The sequence below is a fragment of the Neltuma alba genome, unplaced genomic scaffold (genome assembly GCF_004799145.2).
Source record: "Neltuma alba isolate B1F8T4 unplaced genomic scaffold, ASM479914v2 tig00002919_pilon, whole genome shotgun sequence".
Classification (NCBI taxonomy): Eukaryota; Viridiplantae; Streptophyta; class Magnoliopsida; order Fabales; family Fabaceae; genus Neltuma; species Neltuma alba.
The window spans coordinates 54,960-73,834 of record NW_021633071.1 but is presented as its reverse complement, the minus strand read 5'-3'; the positions used below and the strand labels follow the sequence as shown (position 1 = coordinate 73,834).

At 33.6% G+C, this 18,875-nt stretch overlaps 2 protein-coding genes and 1 pseudogene across 2 annotated transcripts; all 3 read left to right on the top strand.

Annotated features, from left to right (window-relative positions):
- The first annotated feature begins 101 nt into the window (after positions 1-101).
- On the top strand, positions 102-3,434 carry LOC114739823 (uncharacterized; annotated as a pseudogene).
- A 4,246-nt stretch (positions 3,435-7,680) lies between these two features.
- LOC114739821 (precursor of CEP5-like) lies at positions 7,681-7,938 on the top strand. Its single transcript, XM_028927897.1, has one exon. The coding sequence runs from the start codon at positions 7,681-7,683 to the stop codon at positions 7,936-7,938; it is 258 nt and encodes an 85-aa protein (XP_028783730.1).
- Positions 7,939-16,408: 8,470 nt separating this feature from the next.
- LOC114739820 (precursor of CEP9-like) lies at positions 16,409-16,888 on the top strand. Its single transcript, XM_028927896.1, has one exon. It carries the CDS (start codon positions 16,409-16,411, stop codon positions 16,886-16,888), a length of 480 nt encoding a protein of 159 aa, XP_028783729.1.
- Positions 16,889-18,875: the final 1,987 nt, after the last annotated feature.

Below are 18,875 nucleotides of genomic sequence, written 5' to 3'. Positions count from 1 at the left end.
TTGCTTCATACTGATTTGCTTAAACTTCTTATTTTGGGGTTTTCCTTCAACTCTGTATCGTTATATCTTTCTTTTTCAGAATGAATTATGTCGGATGAGACTGATGTCCCACTACTCGATCAGCTTGTTCGTGAATATTGTGTTTACAGAGGCATTGTTGACTCTGGTATAACATTATCTTCTCTGCTGAACCTAAGATTAAGTGTTCTTCTGTTTCTCCCTGCTCCTGTGTCTGTGCAGAATTTCTTTCATATGCCTAGTTCTTTTAACTTTTGAATTTTTTTCAATTCATGTATTTTTATCTCATAAATTTAAATTAGCTTCTTTCTTCTACGTTTGTTAGATGTTTTCATGAATTATAATCAAATAGTGGAGTTTCTGAAAATTGAATTCCATTTTTCAATTAATATATGCCTTCATATTGATTTTGATCATTTTGTTTTCTTCCCTGTCAATCTTTATGAACTTTAGTACTTCCCAAGCAAAGGGTTACAGCAAATGTAAAATTCAGTCAACAAGACTCCGGGTATTGTTCATCAAGAGATTGTTCTCTTGAGCTTGATTGCAATGCTGGCAAGCATTCAGATGGTGAAACTTCTGTTACCAATGCTCACACAGATGGTTCCCCTGAAAATAATGCTGATGTGACTAGTATGCAACAAGTGGATGTTGAAGTACGATATGCTTCCGAACCCACAAGCAATCATGAAGACTGTAGCACCAGTGGATCACAGCAACTGGAAAATCTAAGAGTATTGCAGCAAAGCAGATTGCATGGAAATGGGGAAAGAAATAAACGTAAGCGGTGGAGAGGACGATATGATGATGATAGTTACTCACTTGATGCTTCATTTGAAGAGCATAAACAAGAGTATAGCATAAGCACCGTTATTTCTACTTTGTCAAGGAGAAACAGGTATCTGTTTGCTAGATCTGATGTTATTCCTTTGGCAGAACAATCATTGACCGGGTAATGTTTTTTGCAGGGATCTGAAAAGCTTTCTGCATTTGAAGTTAACAGTATGGAGGATAAATTTGAGATAATGTTGGCAATGAAGGAATTAGCTAGCAAAGGAATGGCTGCAGAAGTTGTTGACAAAGTTAATGATATTGATCCAAACTTCTTTGTGCAAAATTCAGTGTTGCTTTTCCAACTTAAGCAGGTAAGTGAATTCACTTTTTGTTATTTGCTAATAATTTCAATCAAGGAACGGTTCTTATAACCTACTCTCTTTGTGGAAGAGGAGCTTTTTCTGGGCTATTCATCACTGCATCCAGAATGTAAGCCTTTATTTGAATTGATGGTTATAGGTTGAATTTCTCAAGCTGGTCAGCTCTGGTGATTATAATGCTGCTTTAAGAGTTGCTTGCTCCCATTTGGGTCCTTTGGCAGCTAATGATCCTGCTCTATTAAAGCCCTTGAAGGAAACTCTTCTGGCCTTACTTCATACGAACGAAGATGCTCTTGGAAATGTCTTGCCTTTGCATGCTTTGGCTGCTTCTCTCCAGGTAATGTGTACTTGCTATAATGTTATATTAGCAGTCATTTCATTCTCATATTTGATCTTTTCTGCAATTGCAGCTTGGCCCCTTTCTGTTTTGACTCAAGATGATTCCATTATGAAGTCATCTTGTCAATTGTCCAAAAAATTATTTACTCTGTTGAACTTCCTAGTTATTTTTTTTGAGGCCAACTGATGTGGTATGTGATGAGAGAGAGAAGGGGGGGAAGGGAAAGGAAACAGAAAGAAAGGGGAGTCAGAGATAGAGACAGTGAGAGAGAAAAACAGAGAAGAAAGAAGCGAGAGAAACTGAATTGCTCCTTAGTTTTATTCAATGACCAGATAATCTGATTAGGGCCCTTATCTATGTGACCCTTATCTACCCTTAACGGCTAGTAACAGATAATGAATAACTATTATTTATTTTACATAACAGCGACCTGATTAAAAAAGTTGGGAAGGTTGCTTGTAGTGCCCTTTCATTTATGTTTTACTTCCAAGTAGCCTTAAACGATCTCATGCAAAGGCATCTTATGGATTGACTTGAGATTACGACATTTCGTTGATGACTCTGTTAATTCCCCCCACTCATACCTCTTTTTTCCTCCCCATATAGAAGATAAATAAATAAAGGGCTATTCAAAACTTAATCATTGGACATTTTTTAAAATCATTTGTGTTTAAGTCTTTTATGCTATCGGGCAACATGAGTGTGGTTATAAAATATTATTTCATATTGGATAGGTGGCAGTTGGTAGGAGGCTCGGTGTGTGAGGAACCTCAACTCATGAAAATAATGCGAGCAACTCTTTACACACATAACGAGTGGTTTAAACTTCAAATGTGTAAAGATCGCTTTGAAGGTCTTTTGAGGATTGATTCTTTGAAGGAAGTTAATGCTCCTTTCCTTGCTTCTGTATCCATGTCTAAGTCATATGCAGATAGCTGCACACATGGTTCTTCCCAGGTTACGGTATCTTCGGGAACTAGGGTGTCAGAAGATGGAAGCAGTCCGACCCAAGTGTCATCTAGGGATGTCATTTGCGATGAAAATGCAATACTCAAAGTAATGGTGAGTCTAGATGCCTTTGCTTAGATTCCTCCATTTTCAATTTCGTAGCATAATCATAATATCAAGGATTGGGTCTCGTGCTTAGGTGGGTTAACGTATTTCCTGACTGTCTTACCTTGCAAATCGCATGCAGGAGAAATTTTCTGTCATTTACAACAGTGTTCAAAACAATGATTTAGTCGGGTCCCTTATATAATGGCAACTCAAGTCATTTGAGTCGTTCAAAAATTTCTCGTTGGCAGCACAAGGTTTATACTCAATAACTGAAGCACAAGCAATCATTTAGAACTCATTTGTAATTGTAGCCGTGCATATGAGTCTAAAGCCGTATGCCGACGGATTTATGTCACATGTTTGTTGTGAGTTCCGTGCAGCGCCCTGGTTTATGCTTTAGTACCAGTCTTGGTCGTGCCATCCATTCTTCCAAACAAAAATCTCCTGCTTATTCCTTTTTCCCCTCTTAATATGGATCTCCTGTCATTCTTTCCCCAACAGTTATTAAGAGTTTTCTTTTGAAATATTTTACAATCACGTCATATTTTCAATTTTTCATATTTGGGTCTGTGGATGAATGCAGGAGTTTTTGGCTTTGCCTAGAGCAGATGCTATTCATCTGCTCGCACAATACAATGGCAATGCAGAGACAGTCATTCAGCAGATATTCCCCTAGTCTTGAGGAAAGCCTTACAAATCCGGTTTGCTGGTTTGCAAAAATGTCGTTTATTTGATTTTTTTTTTTAAATATTTGATTTCATTTGTTATTATTTATAACACGTGTACAGATAACTGCGAAGGGAATGCCTCAAAAGATCTGAATGGGCGTCAAAATATATTTGTACATAAGAATCTCTTAATTTTTATTTTCTCAATTTGGTGTGGGAAGTTGTCATCGAATGAAACAATAATTGGAGCACTAAGAAACCTTACAAGAGGGATATTTTGTATCTTTACAGTTATTCTGGTTGGCAAAATTTTTTAGCAAGTACTGCCTTCGTTCTTATTATAAAAGACATTTGATACTTATAGCATGTTTTTATATATAAGAGACACTTAAAAGTTGTTTTATTTTTTTTTTGTTTTCTATTTTACCTACATTTTGTCTCCAACTCACACATTCTCTCCCTCCCATTTCTTTCTTTTAATAATTTAATTGTTCTTTCTCATGCTCTCTTTCCTTATTAATGAGGTCGCTTTTTGAAAAAAATTACTTTTTACTTTTTACGCATTGATTTTTTAACTAATTTAACTGTTTTTTTTATTAATGTAATTCGGTTATTCGTCTCTTATAATAAGAAACGGGAAGTAATATTCTGGACTACCTGACGTCGTATGTGTTAGCACGCAAATAATGATATCTTATAGATTTGCTTCCTGTTCTGTGATATCTTATTGAGATTGTAATGAAAATGCTTCTGGACGGTGAGAAAAAGAGAGGATCGTCTTCCACATCAATCACTCCTCAAGCCCTATCTATTGCCATGGTGACCCTACCTCCGCATTATCATGCCTGGCCTTTTGCTTTGTCCTACTCCTCTTTCCGCATACGTGGGACCTTTGGGCTTACCAAGTTTTTCGGAATCCCTTTCCGAGTGGCTTTTGAAAGTCTAAATTTAATTACTGGTTTATGACTGGGTGAAATGACTGTTCTGGTTTTCGCCATGTTTCTGAATTATTCAAATACTCTTTCAATTTTTAATGTAAGACCTAATTATTAAGTTAATTTTAATTCTAAATATAAAATTATTTTTTATATTTATTAATTTTTCTAAAATAGCGTTAATCATAATTAAGTAAGTGAGAGAGGGAATATTAGGAAAGATAATTATAGTGTTTTAGGAAAAAAATTCATATTTTTTATAATTAACTAATTTAACTAATTTTTTTAATCTAATCTAATTAGTTAAATAGGTTTTATATTAAGGATTATAGGAGTAATTTGCAATTGGCAATCGAAATCACTGAATCTTTTCAACAGCGTTTAGGATGCAAATTCAAATGTCAGAGCATGTACCAATCCCAGGAAAAGAAAGATCCATTTCTTGGAATGTTTGGAATTACTCGAGTTAAGTATGCCCCATTTCTTGTACGCCTCAACGTTTAACCATCAGTATGATAATGTATATGTAGTTAATAGATGATCATTTGTCAACTAAAAAGGAAATTAAGTATGAACTTTGACATGGCGGGTTAATAATGTCAAACTCATGAAATAAAACAAATGCGCAATCTAAAAGAATATCTTAGATTTTAGTCCCTATCCGGCCATCCCTATAGGTGCACTGACAAGCGATACGCAATCTGGGCAAGACAGGAAGGGGAAGGTATGTACTACGTGTAGTGAGTTGCACTCTTAAATGGAAAAGCTGTCTCATTTGTCCGCCGAATGCAAACTGTACATCAAAAAACAAAGAGTTTAGAGAAAACCAGGCCAAACAAATGAATGAGAAATGAGAATGCATATAAACGTGTGTGTGTGTGTGTCCAATTTAGTGAAAATCATATTATGCATGGAATCATACATATTGCGGCTTCCATTCCTCCAAACTTCCATAACTTCACATAGCCTAAGATTCAATTCTACATCATTGATTTGTTCATACTATCTCAATTCAGTTACTTAATATTTAAATTTTCGTCTTAGAAAATAAAATTTATTTAATCCAGATTAACACTACATATAAATATCACTTGACGAATGCAGCGAAGATTTAATGGAAACAGGTTTGTGTGAAGTTTTACCAAACAGGAATATGCAAATGCAAGCCAAGCGGGATGGGTAGGTACATTACAAAATGAAGGAGGAAGCACTTGAAGTTGCTTCCACTATCCATTTGTCCCTCAGAATAGAAAAGTAGATATCTTTGTCTATGAATTGCATCAACTTGTCCCCCCCACCTTGCGGTATATTTATTATCACATCAATTCTGAAAGCTATTTCTCTATCCTCCTTTCATCTTCTCATTAAATGCTAGCCTGATCTACAATTTTCAGCCGTCGCAATATATATATATATATATATATATCCTCTTTCAATGTATGTCATGTATGCTTATAAACTTTAATTAATAACCAAGATTATTTATTTAAGATGCAATAAAATTATTATATTTCATAGATTAAACTCTATTAAAACGACGAGTAGCTTTGTCTGTGCCTCGATCAGAATGAAATTCTGCAGAAACAACAAAATCAGATGATGATGACGACAACGACCCTGCATTTCTAAACCTGATTAATAAGGGGAGCACTTCAAGTTGCCTAAGCTATAATTGGCCAAAAAAACAAAAAAGTTGCCTAGCTATATATATTGATAGGCCTCTACTCAACAAATACGACCAAATTGTCTCCCAACTTTCTATTTCATATCATGTAACACCTGACAACTATATATACACCGAAATCTCCCACCACCTTGCAATGTTAGCCCCCAACTGGTCATGCAATCATCACCATCTTGAATCCCTTGTTTGCTTGCAATATGAACAAGCCGAATGAACAATTAACATTCTATTCACTTCGCGAATAAGCTAGTAGTTTTAGTTATAAGGATCTTCATTAATTTATTCGTTTTTGATGTTATAAAAACATAAATATACATTTATCTTTTAAGTTGAGATTCCTAGTTACCCTCAATTTAAAATTATTTTAGTACCAAGAATTATCTATTTTTCTACGTGCAAGTGACGTCTTCAAAGATATATAGATGTGCCTCCATACCATATTTAATGGAATATCTAATCTATTCGGGTGCCATTAATATGTAAATCTATATCCAATACTCATGCACAAATATAAAAGTATAATATTAATAAATGGAGTACAATATTAATTTACAAGGCCTTGATACTCTTTTGTTGGAAGTGGACCAGACAAAAGAGATCTTCGTACAGTCATGAGTTAAATAGCACTTGCTTGGTCGAATAGCTCAAGCCATGTCCTATTTAGGGTGTTTTGGATGAAACCAAATCATGGTTTGAAGAATAGCTTCTGGAGAATAGATTTTGGGAAGAATAGATTTTGTGAAAAAGTGATTTTGAGAAGTGTGAGTGTTTGGATAGTTGTTATTAGAAGTACTTTTTATATATACAAATTGGCATAAATTAATATGATAATTATAGAAAAAATATATTTATGATATATTTTAATTTGAAGGAATAAAATTGTTAATAATATATTTTTTATTAACATATATTAATAATATATAAGATAATATAATTAATAAATAATTAATATGTATATATATTTATAAGATATAAGATTAAATATATTTATAAAAAATATGTTTATAAAAAAAACAACAAGATACATATCCTATAAGCTCTCACACTCTCTCCTTTTTCCTCCAAAAGTAAAAAATTTCTACTTTTCTCAAAACCATGGTTTTGATTTTTTTAAGGGTGTTTGGCTAACATTTTTCTCAAACCATGGTTTGGGGTGCTTGCCAAACACATCCTTAACCGGGTCTCAAGAATCATATTTAAGAGTTAGTTGGACGGTATGTTAGATTTGATAAAAAGAAATTAAAAGAAATACAAAAAATAATCTGTAAAATTTTATTTAAATGAACTGGTAATGAACTAAGTATTCCTCTAGTTCTTGATGTAAGACTTAATTAGAGAGCTGTTGTTGGTTTTATATGTAAAACTTATTTAACAAGTTTATCAATTATTTCCAAAGCAATAATCAAGTAAGAGGGGGAGGAAGGAAATTAAGAAAGATACTTAGAATGTTTTAGAAAAAACATATCATATTAACTAATTTAACTAACGTATTAAATTAAGTCTTGTATTAACAACCATAGGAATACTATCATCGTACGGATAAATGTTGGGGCAAGCCAGGCGCACTGCTTTGAAAGGGAGAGAGAATCCAACAAAGATTTCGCAACAAATATTCATAGGTCCCACAGACATGATTCTTGACCTCTATATAAAGGCAACATGTGAGAGCTGTCTAAGCAACTCAAACTCAATTGTCTATTTCATGTTTCTTTGTTCACTCAGACCTTTCCCTCTTGCTATCTTAGACAATCTCTCTTAGCTCAACATACTTACAAAGCTTCTTCTTTTTCAGTTTCCCTCTTTAAAGACCAAACCAACTGTTTTCATGGCACAAAACAAGCTCACTATTTCTATCATTATCCTCGCCCTCATTTTCTGCCAGACATTCCAATCCATTCATGGAATTAGGAACCTCGTGAAGTCCCAAGGCCTCCAAAACCAGAATGGTGACCTTGTGACTGCCAAGGCCTACGTGCCTCCACCGGCTCCGCCAAGTGAGGCTGCTCTGGGTAACCACCTTGACGATTTTAGGCCCACTTCCCCAGGTCACAGTCCTGGCGTAGGACATTCCACTCACAACTAGCTAGGCCACTGCTTGTCCTAGAGTACACTACTTGCAATGTTGTTGTAATAATAATAATATATTCAGGGAGATAGCGGGATATAAAAGAGTGAGGCAGTGTATGAGATCCATTTTTTTCTCTTTACACCAACCATTTCTTTCTTTCTTTCTATCTTTCTCCAACTGTAAAAGATCCCAATTAGCTAGGATCCTAGATCCTTTGATTCCAAGGTGTGCTTTGTATAAGATATTTGAAGAGAGAGAGAGAGTAGCAGTAAAGTAATAATAATGAGATTATTGTAGTGTGTGTGTGTGTGGTTTATATTTGATTTAAGGATTGTGATCCTGTGTACCATGCTTGTGTATGTCTAGATTTGATTATGGTGACTCTGTACCATCTACGTGCCATCAAATAAACATATTTATTTCTTAAGTATTGATCATATTTTGTTTTGTTGCGGAAGATGTTTTGATCGAAGTTCCAAAATTGTATGATTATGTGGTAAGACAAGCTCGTGTCTAAACAAAAGCTTCGTCGCGGACGTAACTCAGGACTAATGATTATGTGGGTGCAATTATAGAACAAATTTTGAACGCACGCCAGACATTCAAATGATCATCTGTACTTTTTGTGTTTGAGTCTATTCGGCCCAGAATCAGAAAGTGATTGAATAGTTTTTGTGTTGGGCTTCACTCCTATGTGGAGCATGGCCCAAATTTTAAAGGTTGTCTTTAGATTTTATTTTATAATTAATGTAAAAGAGGAAAGACGAAAGAAAGATCGATCCTAACTGGAGAGGTTGGCGGCGCCGCAAATGCGAGGGATTTGCATTGGGTGCTCATCAGGTGATGAGCACCCAATGCTCATCACCCATCTGGACCGTCCAGATCTGATCTGGACGGTCCAGATTTATTTTTATTTTTATTTTTTTAAAAATAATTATTTTAATAGGTATAAGATAAAAAATAAAGATAATCTCATAACTATTATTTTTTAAAAATATAATTTTTCTATTTTAAAATAATTATTTAATGATATTAAATCTGGACCGTCCAAATTAAATTTGGACGGTCCAGATTGCTCATCAGGTGATGAGCATTGGGTGCTCATCACCTGATGAGCACCAAATGGGAACCCAAATGCGAGCATGAGAGCGCGAAAAAAGAAGAGTTCCTTCGCTTTTTTTTTTTTTTGAGTATGCAGATATTTCCAGATTTTCCCACAAATATACATACCGAAAAGAGAGAGAATCAAGTGAATTTTTTTTTTTGGGATAGGCACAGTTAGAAACCTGTTTAAGGTATTATAGAACACTAAATGCAGACATCTCTCCCAACAAAAATTTGAATCGTGATTCATCTCTTTGTGAACTATTAACTCATTCGACTAGACTCAATTCTGATTGAAATTTTATATGGGAGTCTCGCATTAATCAATCTTCAATTTAATGGTCTATACCCCACACGGATTTGGTTGTATCTTTGGCCTAGAGATGCTTATTCTGCTCTATAGTTGTAGTTAGTCACACACACACACAATGATCTATTGGTAATTTTTGGGATGAAGTAAAAGTTTTCATTTCGTGGGTGAGCTTGGTAATAGATAAAACATTTGAACATATTGTAACCTTGGTGACAGTGGACTTGTCTTGGGATGTGATTGTTTACTTCACTCACATCGAAAGGAATTTTTTCATGTTAAATTTTTATAATTGATTATTTGCTTTTAGCTCCAAATGGTTAATGTATTAGATTCAAATTTGGCACGCTTGTACTGTCAAAGTGGCATTAATTAGAGTCTTGTTACAATGTTAATCTACAAAATCCTTGAAAGCCCACTAGTGTATGTGAGAGCCTTTGGAGAGTGACGGAGGGGTTATTGGGCTGGGTTACTGCATACCAAGTTTTCATCTTTAGAAGAGAGAAGCATATTTGTCCATTGGACAGTAGACTCGAATGGAGTTTGAGACGTCGGTGTTGGTGGAAGTGAAAAAGTCTCATATCAAATAGAGTTCATTTACCAACAAGTATTGGTCCAAGTGAAAAGGATTTAAGCACCTTAAACATTTCGGGTTTGATCTATAGAACGGTGTGTATGGAGAAAAATATTGTTAGGAGGGATCCCCATTATGATGCCTGACAGTATCCGGAAAGATTAGTCTCTTACTATTTGGGTGAGAGAATATTTTGGATAACCAAAAAAAAAAAAAAGAATAGAGTTCACTTTAAAAGAGATGGGGGATCATCCAACCTTTAAAACCACCCAAAAATAGAGTACTTTTTTGTGCAATTTGAGACAGTTTTTTTTTATATAATTATTTCATTTACAGCAAAATCACTTTTAAAAAGCAAATCCAAATACCCATATATTGTTGAAAAAGGAATTATAAACTTGCTACTTTTAAGTTACAATAATGTGGTGTCAAAATCACTTGTATGTATGCAAGAATATGGTCTTGTAATTCTGTTGGATTTTCTCCCTTTATGCTACCCTACGTCCCTGCCTATCATTTTGGCCACACAACAAAGATCCCTGACAGAAGTTATTATTACGAGAACGTTTTATGATTTCCTCATGGTGGAGAGCGTAGTTCTGTATTCTTAAACAAAGCAATCATCAATTTTTCAGTTCCCTTCTTGAATACACTTCAAATATATTTGCAGCGAAGAGTGAGTCTCTTGCAATTTCTCACTCCTTCATATGAGCTTCTCTCGCATGTCATGAGCAAGAATTTGAATGATATGATATTAAATGAATATAAATTATAAAATTTATAATAATTATTTCAGTACTGTTTATAAATTATGAACTGTAAGATTACTAATTTATATTTTATACAATGTAAAAAAAGTGTATAGTATATTAGGAGACTATTGATGATATTTATTTTTTTCCCCTCAAGTGACTTCGTTCTATGATTAGTTAATTTGATCATTATGCGGTTGAGATTCAATGAAAGGGACCCAAAAGATTCTTCCATATATGTATCTTGCGGCTCATGTTTATTAAGTTTATTTGAAGCTTTGATGAAAGCTCTGATTTTTTCAATTAAACGAGTACGGAATACCACTTGTTCTATACAGCGGCACAGCCTAGCTAGTCACCAAACACCACTAGCTAAATGCACTTTGCTTTTGTTTTACATATGAATTAACGAAGTTAGCGTACAATAATAGTGCTCTCATTAATTAATATATCCAATGTATTACTTTGTCCATTAATTTGATGTACTTTTATGGAGGCGACACAGAAGAGAGGGTTCCACAACCCCAGGAGCCAATCTTTTGGCAGATTCGCCATATTAATTCCCACTTGCACAGAGCGTGGCAGTGAAGCTTAGCACCAAATGTTAATGTATGACACCATTTGACTCTGCCACCTCTGAATATGTTATGGCCCGTTATTTCCTTCTTTGATTCTTAATGGAAATTAATTAATATTCTAATTATCTGCTCCTTAATATAAGAGTTACTTAATTAATTAATTTAGATAGATTAACGATGCTAAATAAATTATTTAATTTTATCTCTTTAAAGTAGTCATGTGTAATATTAGATTATATATTAATCTGTAAGTTAGATTAATTAGTTTAAAAAATAATAAATAATAGAGATAAAATGAATTAAAATCTTATAATTATAATTAGGAGTAAATCTAACTGTTTAATCAGGACAAGAGAAGTGTAAATCTGACAAATCCTAGTGGTAAGGCATGGGATATCCTGCACACAAGCATGTGGTGCTGTCGCCTTTGACTTGACTTTTGTTTGCCCCTTCATCATTACTTGTTATTTTAATTTACTTAATTAATTAATTAATTAATTGATTGATTAATTAAGGCATTTCTTCCGTTGCCATGGGGGCACTTTGGTGCAATGCCTTGGGATAAAAGTGGTTGACAGTGGAAGATCTTACTATATATGTGATTCTTTTTCTTGTTCCATATTTTTTTCAACTTTGAATATATACAAAACTTGCGTATTTGAACTGCTTAATTAGCATATTTGACTCGAGTTCTTATCATATCTTTTTGATGAAACTGCACTAAGTTGTGCTGTTATTCCCCCTTCTCTAACTTTTTAGTGATATATGAGGACTGTGTTAAAGGGAGCTAAGACTAGCTAGTGTTGATATTATATAATTATTTTATGGATTATTGATTGTTATTGATGAACCGAGTATATATCAGACAATACTATTTTCAATTTTTAATATAAGATCTAATTTATAATTCATTTTGATTAACCAGACTCTATAGAAAATGGTGAAATAAAGCTGCATGATATCTTTAAATTCCAAGCGCCATGTGTGTGTCTATATATATATGTGTGTGTGTATATATGATCGATGATTCAAAAATGAAAAAGGCGTGTGTGTGTGATCGATGCTTCAAAAATGAAAAGGCGTATCATCACTTCTAGAAAGCAAATCCAAGTACCCATATATTGTTGAAAAAGGAATTATAAACTTACTACTTTTAAGTTACAGTAATGTGGTGTCAAAATCACTTGTATGTATGCAATCATCAATTTTTCAGTTCCCTTGTTGAATGCACTTCAAACATATTTGCAGCGAAGAGTAGGTCTCTTGCAATTTCTTACACCTTCATGTGACCTTCTCTTGTATGTAATGAACAAGAATTTGAGTGATATGATATTAAATGAATATAAATTATAAAATTTATAATAATTATTTCAGTACTGTTTATAAATTATGAACTATAAGATTACTAATTTATATTTTATACAATGTTAAAAAAGTGTATAGTCTACTTGATAGTCTGAAAAACATATTAGGAGACTATTGATAATATTTATTTTTTCCCCTCAAGTGACTTTATTATATGATTAGTTAATTTGATCATTATGCGGTTGAGATTCAATGAAAGGGACCCCAAAGATTCTTCTATATATGTATCTTGCGGCTCGAGTTTATCTAGTTGAAGCTTTCGATGAAAGTTCTGATATTTTTAATTAAACGAATACGGAATACCACTTGTGCTATACAGCGGCACAGCCTAGCTAGTCACCAAACGCCAATAACTAAATGCACTTTGCTCTTGTTTTGCATATAAATTAACGAAGTCAGCATAAAATAATAGTGCTCCCATCAATTAATACCACCTCTTATTCTTAATATAAGAGCTTATTTAACTTTTATTTTGATCCTAAATATAAGATCCCAGTCTACTTTACTTTTTTATATTTGTCTATTTTTTTCTAAGGTAGTTCTTATAATAATGGTAGTTCTAGTTAATACATTTGATTAGAAAGGATATTTTAGAAAAGATAACACCTATTTATTACAAATAACTAATTTAACTAATTTTTTTAATCTACTCAAATTAGTCAACTAGTTTTTATATTAAAGATCAATATATTACTTTGTCCATTAATTTGATGTACTTTCATGGAGGCGAAACAAAAGAGAGGGTTCCACAACCCCAGGGGCCAATCTTTTGGCACATTCGCCGTATTAATTCCCACTTGCACAGAGCGTGGCAGTGAAGCTTAGCACCAAATGTTAGTGTATGACACCATTTGACTCTGCCACCTCTGAATATGTTATGGCTCATTATTTCCTTCTTTGATTTTTAATGGAAATTAATTAATATTCTAATTATCGGTTTCTTGACATGAGAGTTAATTAATTAATTTGGATAGACTGGAAAAGCTAAATAAATTATTTAATTTTATCTCATTAAAATATTCATGTGTAATATTGGATTATATATTAATTTATAAATTAGATTAATTAGTTTTAAAAAAACAAATAATAGAGATACAATGAATTAAAATCTTATAATTATAATTAGGAGTAAATCTAACTGTTTAATCAGGACAAGAGTGGTGTAAATCTGACAAATTCTAGTGGTAAGGCATGGGATATCCTGCACACGAGCATGTGGTGTTGTCGCCTTTGACTTGACTTTTGTATGCCCCTTCATCATTATCATGTTATTTTAATTTACTTAATTAATTAACTAATTAAGGCATTTCTTCCATTGTCATGGGGACACTTTGGGGCAATGCCTGGGATAAAAGTAGCTGACACGGGAAGTTTTTACTATACATGTGATTCTCTTGTTCCATATTTTTGTCAACTTTGAATATATACAAAACTTGCGTATTTGAACTGCTTAATTAACGTAGTGACTGCAGTTCTTATCATGTCTATTTTGGTGAAACTGCACTAAGTTGTGCTGTTATTCCCCCTTCTCTAACTTTTTAGTGACATGTGAGGGCTGTGTTAAAGGGAGCTAAGACTAGTGTTGATACCACCTCCGGTTATAATTATAAGAGCTAGTTGACTAATTTGAGAAGATTAATGAAATAAGTTAAGTTAGTTATTTGTAATGAATATGTGTTGTTTTTCCTAAAATATCCTTATTAATTAAGTGTATTGGTTAGAGCTATCATTATTAGAAGAACTTCTTTGAAAAAAAATACATAAATATGATAAACAAAGTGGATTGGGGTCTTATATTTAGGATCAAAATAAAAGTCAAATAAGCTCTTATATTAAGGACTGGAGGTAGTATTATATAATCATTTTATGGACTATTGATTGCTATTGATGAACCGAGTATATATATCAGACAATACTATTTTTAATTTTTAATATAAAATCTAATTTATAATTCAATTTGAACTAAAAACTGCCTATTATATTAAAAATTAAAAGTAGTATTTAATTAACTAGACTCTATAGAAAATGGTGAAATAAAGCTGCATGATATCTTTAGATACCAGGCGCCATGTGCGCGCGCGTCTATCTCTCTATATATACACACAAACACACATATGATCGATGGTTCAAAAATGAAAAAGTCGTGTGTATGTATATATGATCGATGCTTCAAAAATGAACAAGGCGTATCTTTCTCATCATGACTACTAAAGAACCGAATCTCTTCTCTCATATAAGCCATCCTTTTGTAACCATAATCAGTCATAACCTTTTTCTTTGTGGACGTACTTATATAGAGTGTTTGACCTGTAACTTCTAATTTATTATATATTTTCCAGAATATTTTGGTCCATAGAAAAATTAAAATAGAGTGAAATGTTGCTCAATTTGGGTATGCATAATTATTATATATTGATAAAAGCGAATGCATATATTCTGCATCAGAGACTTAACACAAGTTGTATCCCTAAGGGAAAGTTAAACTTCATATAGGAGACTGTTCAACTAAAGAGATATGATCAGGAGATAAAATCTATATTACTAACTAACTAATTTGATTAGATTAAAAATATTAGTTAAATTAGTTAATATGATATGTTTTTTTTTTAAAATACTCTAACCATCTTCTTTAATTCTCTTTCTCCCTCTCCTACTTAATCATTTGTTCAGGGAATATCATTAAGGTTAATTTGAAAAAAATTTGATAAACATGTGAAATAGATCTTATATATAGGATCAATATCAACTATCAAATGACGTCTTATATTAAGGACCGAAGGATACACCTGGGTTTATACTTTGGACAGAGGTGATGATGAAGAAGATAGAACAGATGACAAGAAAACGGTGAGCCATCAAATTTGAAATTTGGGCCCTACCAGAGGAAGGGCCCTACCAGAGGAAGGCTTGGTGATGATTATCCACGACAATAACATTTGGTCTTCTGCATTACCCAGTCAAATACACGATAAATGCAGTGAAGAACCTTTTTGCTCCGGAAAAAAAAAAATGCAGTGAAGGACCTAAGTCCAAGCAAATCAAATATATGATTACTGGAAGCCTTATTTAGATTTGAGAATCTTTCTCTTTACCTTTGCGCTTGCGGCTAGACATGACGATCATGAAACCCATCGATTTTTAAAGTATACAAGCAAAATATATTTGATAATGCAAGTAGTAAAAGACTTGTGTATTTCACTTGATTTTGTTGCCAACGATATTATAAAGATTAGTGAACAGAGGCCATTCACTTGCATATAAATTTATTAAATAGTAAACCAGTGTAGAAGGCCCAGAAGAGAATTCTCATGTTTCTGGGTCGACCTTGTTGATAGTGCGCCAGTCGAACCTACCATTCTATATTAGATATTATAAAGGTCTTTTAGCCCACCATGTAAGGTCATTTCCATACCTGTGAGTATCCGTAAGAATAAAGAAATACAACCAACTGCGACTGAAGAGGTGCCCCAAAGATGATATGTACAATGGAAATATGAACTAATCAAACATTCAGAAGGTTTATATATACGCAAAAAGAACATATTCCCCCACATGATGAGAGCCCTCTAATATACATTACATATCAACGGTCCACATTTAGTCAAATGGCATGATTAGCTAAATCTTAATAATTAGAATCTCAACAAGGCAATGATATGATACTCAAACTAGATTATAAATCCCCCTAACATCCCGAGAACTTCTCAAATCACCTGCACTCCATTTCGTCTACTTCCTTAAATCTAGATAAAGCCATTCCCTCTATTCAAAACCCTGAAGCTTTATCTTCCATTCTCTAGTTATGGGTGGACTTGAAGCCATACACAAATATGTAGCTGTTCTTGCCATACTAGTCGCTTTCCCTGAGTTTCTTATAACTCAGGGAAGGCAGATAAAGTCACTGAACCAACATTTGACGAGCAAAGATACTACGTTGTTTGATATTAACGTTACTACATCAGCAGAGAAGGTTGTTGACTCATCCACAACACCGAATCAACACATGAATGCTGTCTCTGAAGAGTCAAATAGAGATCATGTAAGTGCTTATCGACCAACAAATCCAGGAACCAGTCCTGGGGTTGGTCATCGGAAATTTGGAGAGGAAACTAAAGATATAAAAGCAAAGGTGGTTGTTCAGAGTCCTCCAAACGGTGAATATTCTTTGGCTGAAGGGTCCAAAACCGATTTCCGACCTACAGACCCAGGTCACAGCCCTGGGGTAGGGCACTCTGCTCATCAAAACAAGAATAATGGAGAGGTAGGACGTGTACAGAATTAATTGGGAAACAAGCGAAGTTTCCAAATGCTGCATGTAACTCAATTACGTGTGTAGGATGTTTTTAATTTCGTTATGCATTAGTACTCCGTCTATTCTTGCATGATAAACATGCAAGGCGCTTTCTTAGACTTTCTTATGATTCTGTCATATATATGCAAAATAAAATGGTTAACAGATGTTGCTGTTGTTGTTATATAACGTAAAAGCTAAGTTATAGCAAGTTACGCTATAAATAAATTGTATATAACACAAATCATTTCTTGCATTTGATATAGACACATCGGATCTATCCTGTTACTAGGTATTATAATGGGATATATGTGTGTGTGTGTGTGTGTGTGTATCGCTATCATGTGCATGTATACACATAGATTCATCTTGTACTAAACTAAATGTATGCTTATATACACTATTTATCTCAATTTGTTTTGTAAAAAATCATATTTTTTCCCAGCAATAAATAGGATTTTTTTTTTTATAATTTGAGCCCCACTTTCTTTTTTTTTTCCTAATTCTATTTTATGCCCAATGCATATGTGATGACCAAGAAAAGACACAAAAGAAAGCGACCTAGCTTCCACAAATGTAAAAAAGGAATGATGTTTTGATTCATGATTAATTAGTTTCGAAATATTCACTTCTAGTTAAGATAAAAAAATCTACTGCACACACAAATATTCTGATTTTAAGGAAAACTTAATCTAAAAGCTATGATTTCAGTGTAAGCAGGTAGGTTTTGGTAGTTTTCAATGTGAAATCAAATACATATTAAATTAAATTAAATTGATTAAGATTAAGGTTTAGGGCATTTTCTTTAGCTGAGATGGAAAGCATTAGTCCGATCCATTTCCTATATATATAAAATACATTTACTTCCTTTTTTCGCAATATATATTGAGTCATTAATGAAGACACCTTTTTAATACATTAAAGGGCCAAAAAGGAAACAGAGAAAGAAAAGTCGCAAGCGTGCTTTGACATATTCCCAGTGTCCGAAGAATCTTAGAAAGGAGTCAGTGAGTTCCAAAGTCGCAGTTCATAAAAAAGTACAACAGGAGCGGCTTTGACGACTAAAAGGCACTGTCATGAACTGATAATACAAGCTGTTAGTTTATATACGACAAAACAAATAAAAACAATATAAAACTAGCGCCATTACTTCATTAAGGGAAAAAAAATCAGCTAAGCCAAATCATATGACACCGTCCATGCATGCTACAACTTGTGAATTTTATAGGTGAGAGGCATTTAATAAGTCGTGCTTTGAATTAGAAGAAACCTGCCAGTCGGTCAGGCCTTGCACTTTAGTATTACGATTTTAATTAAGTTATCTTGTGGCTTGATCAGAAAACTTCGAGCCGCCATTATATATATTTTGCCTAAAGGAAGGGAAAGGTATTAAGCTGCCACAATGGGGCCATATCATCATGTACCTTCAACGTCAAGCTCCATTACTATCATTCGCCTCTCTTTATACTTCAAGCTTCATCTTTTGAATTTCTATTTCCTATAAGTGTTACTGTTTTACAAGGGGGACAAGGAGAAAGCACGCTATTGTTTGAAGCTTCGTTTGTGCCATGATCAAAGCTGGAATTGTACATATGGCTAGTATTGCAACATGGAGGGAGATGTAGGTATGCTTTAATTCAGTTCTTAATTAATTATATGATATCTTGATTCTGCATGCCAAGGATCTTACATGACATATTAAATAGCAAGTTGGGAGACAATTGATCCTAGTAATATAGAGTACAACAGGCCTATGTACTCTTTTGATGAAAGAGGAATGTGCAAGGAAACTTGAGGGCTCACGCAAATGAGTATTACAAAGTAAAACAAAACGTTACCTGCAGCAATATCATATTGTCTGGGTGAAGAGACAAATCAAGACTTTCTGAAAGAAGGTAAAAAATTTGTGTGTATTAAATAGCACGTAGTCACAATAGATTTGATGATAATGAATTCTTGACCTGTACATGATGCACAA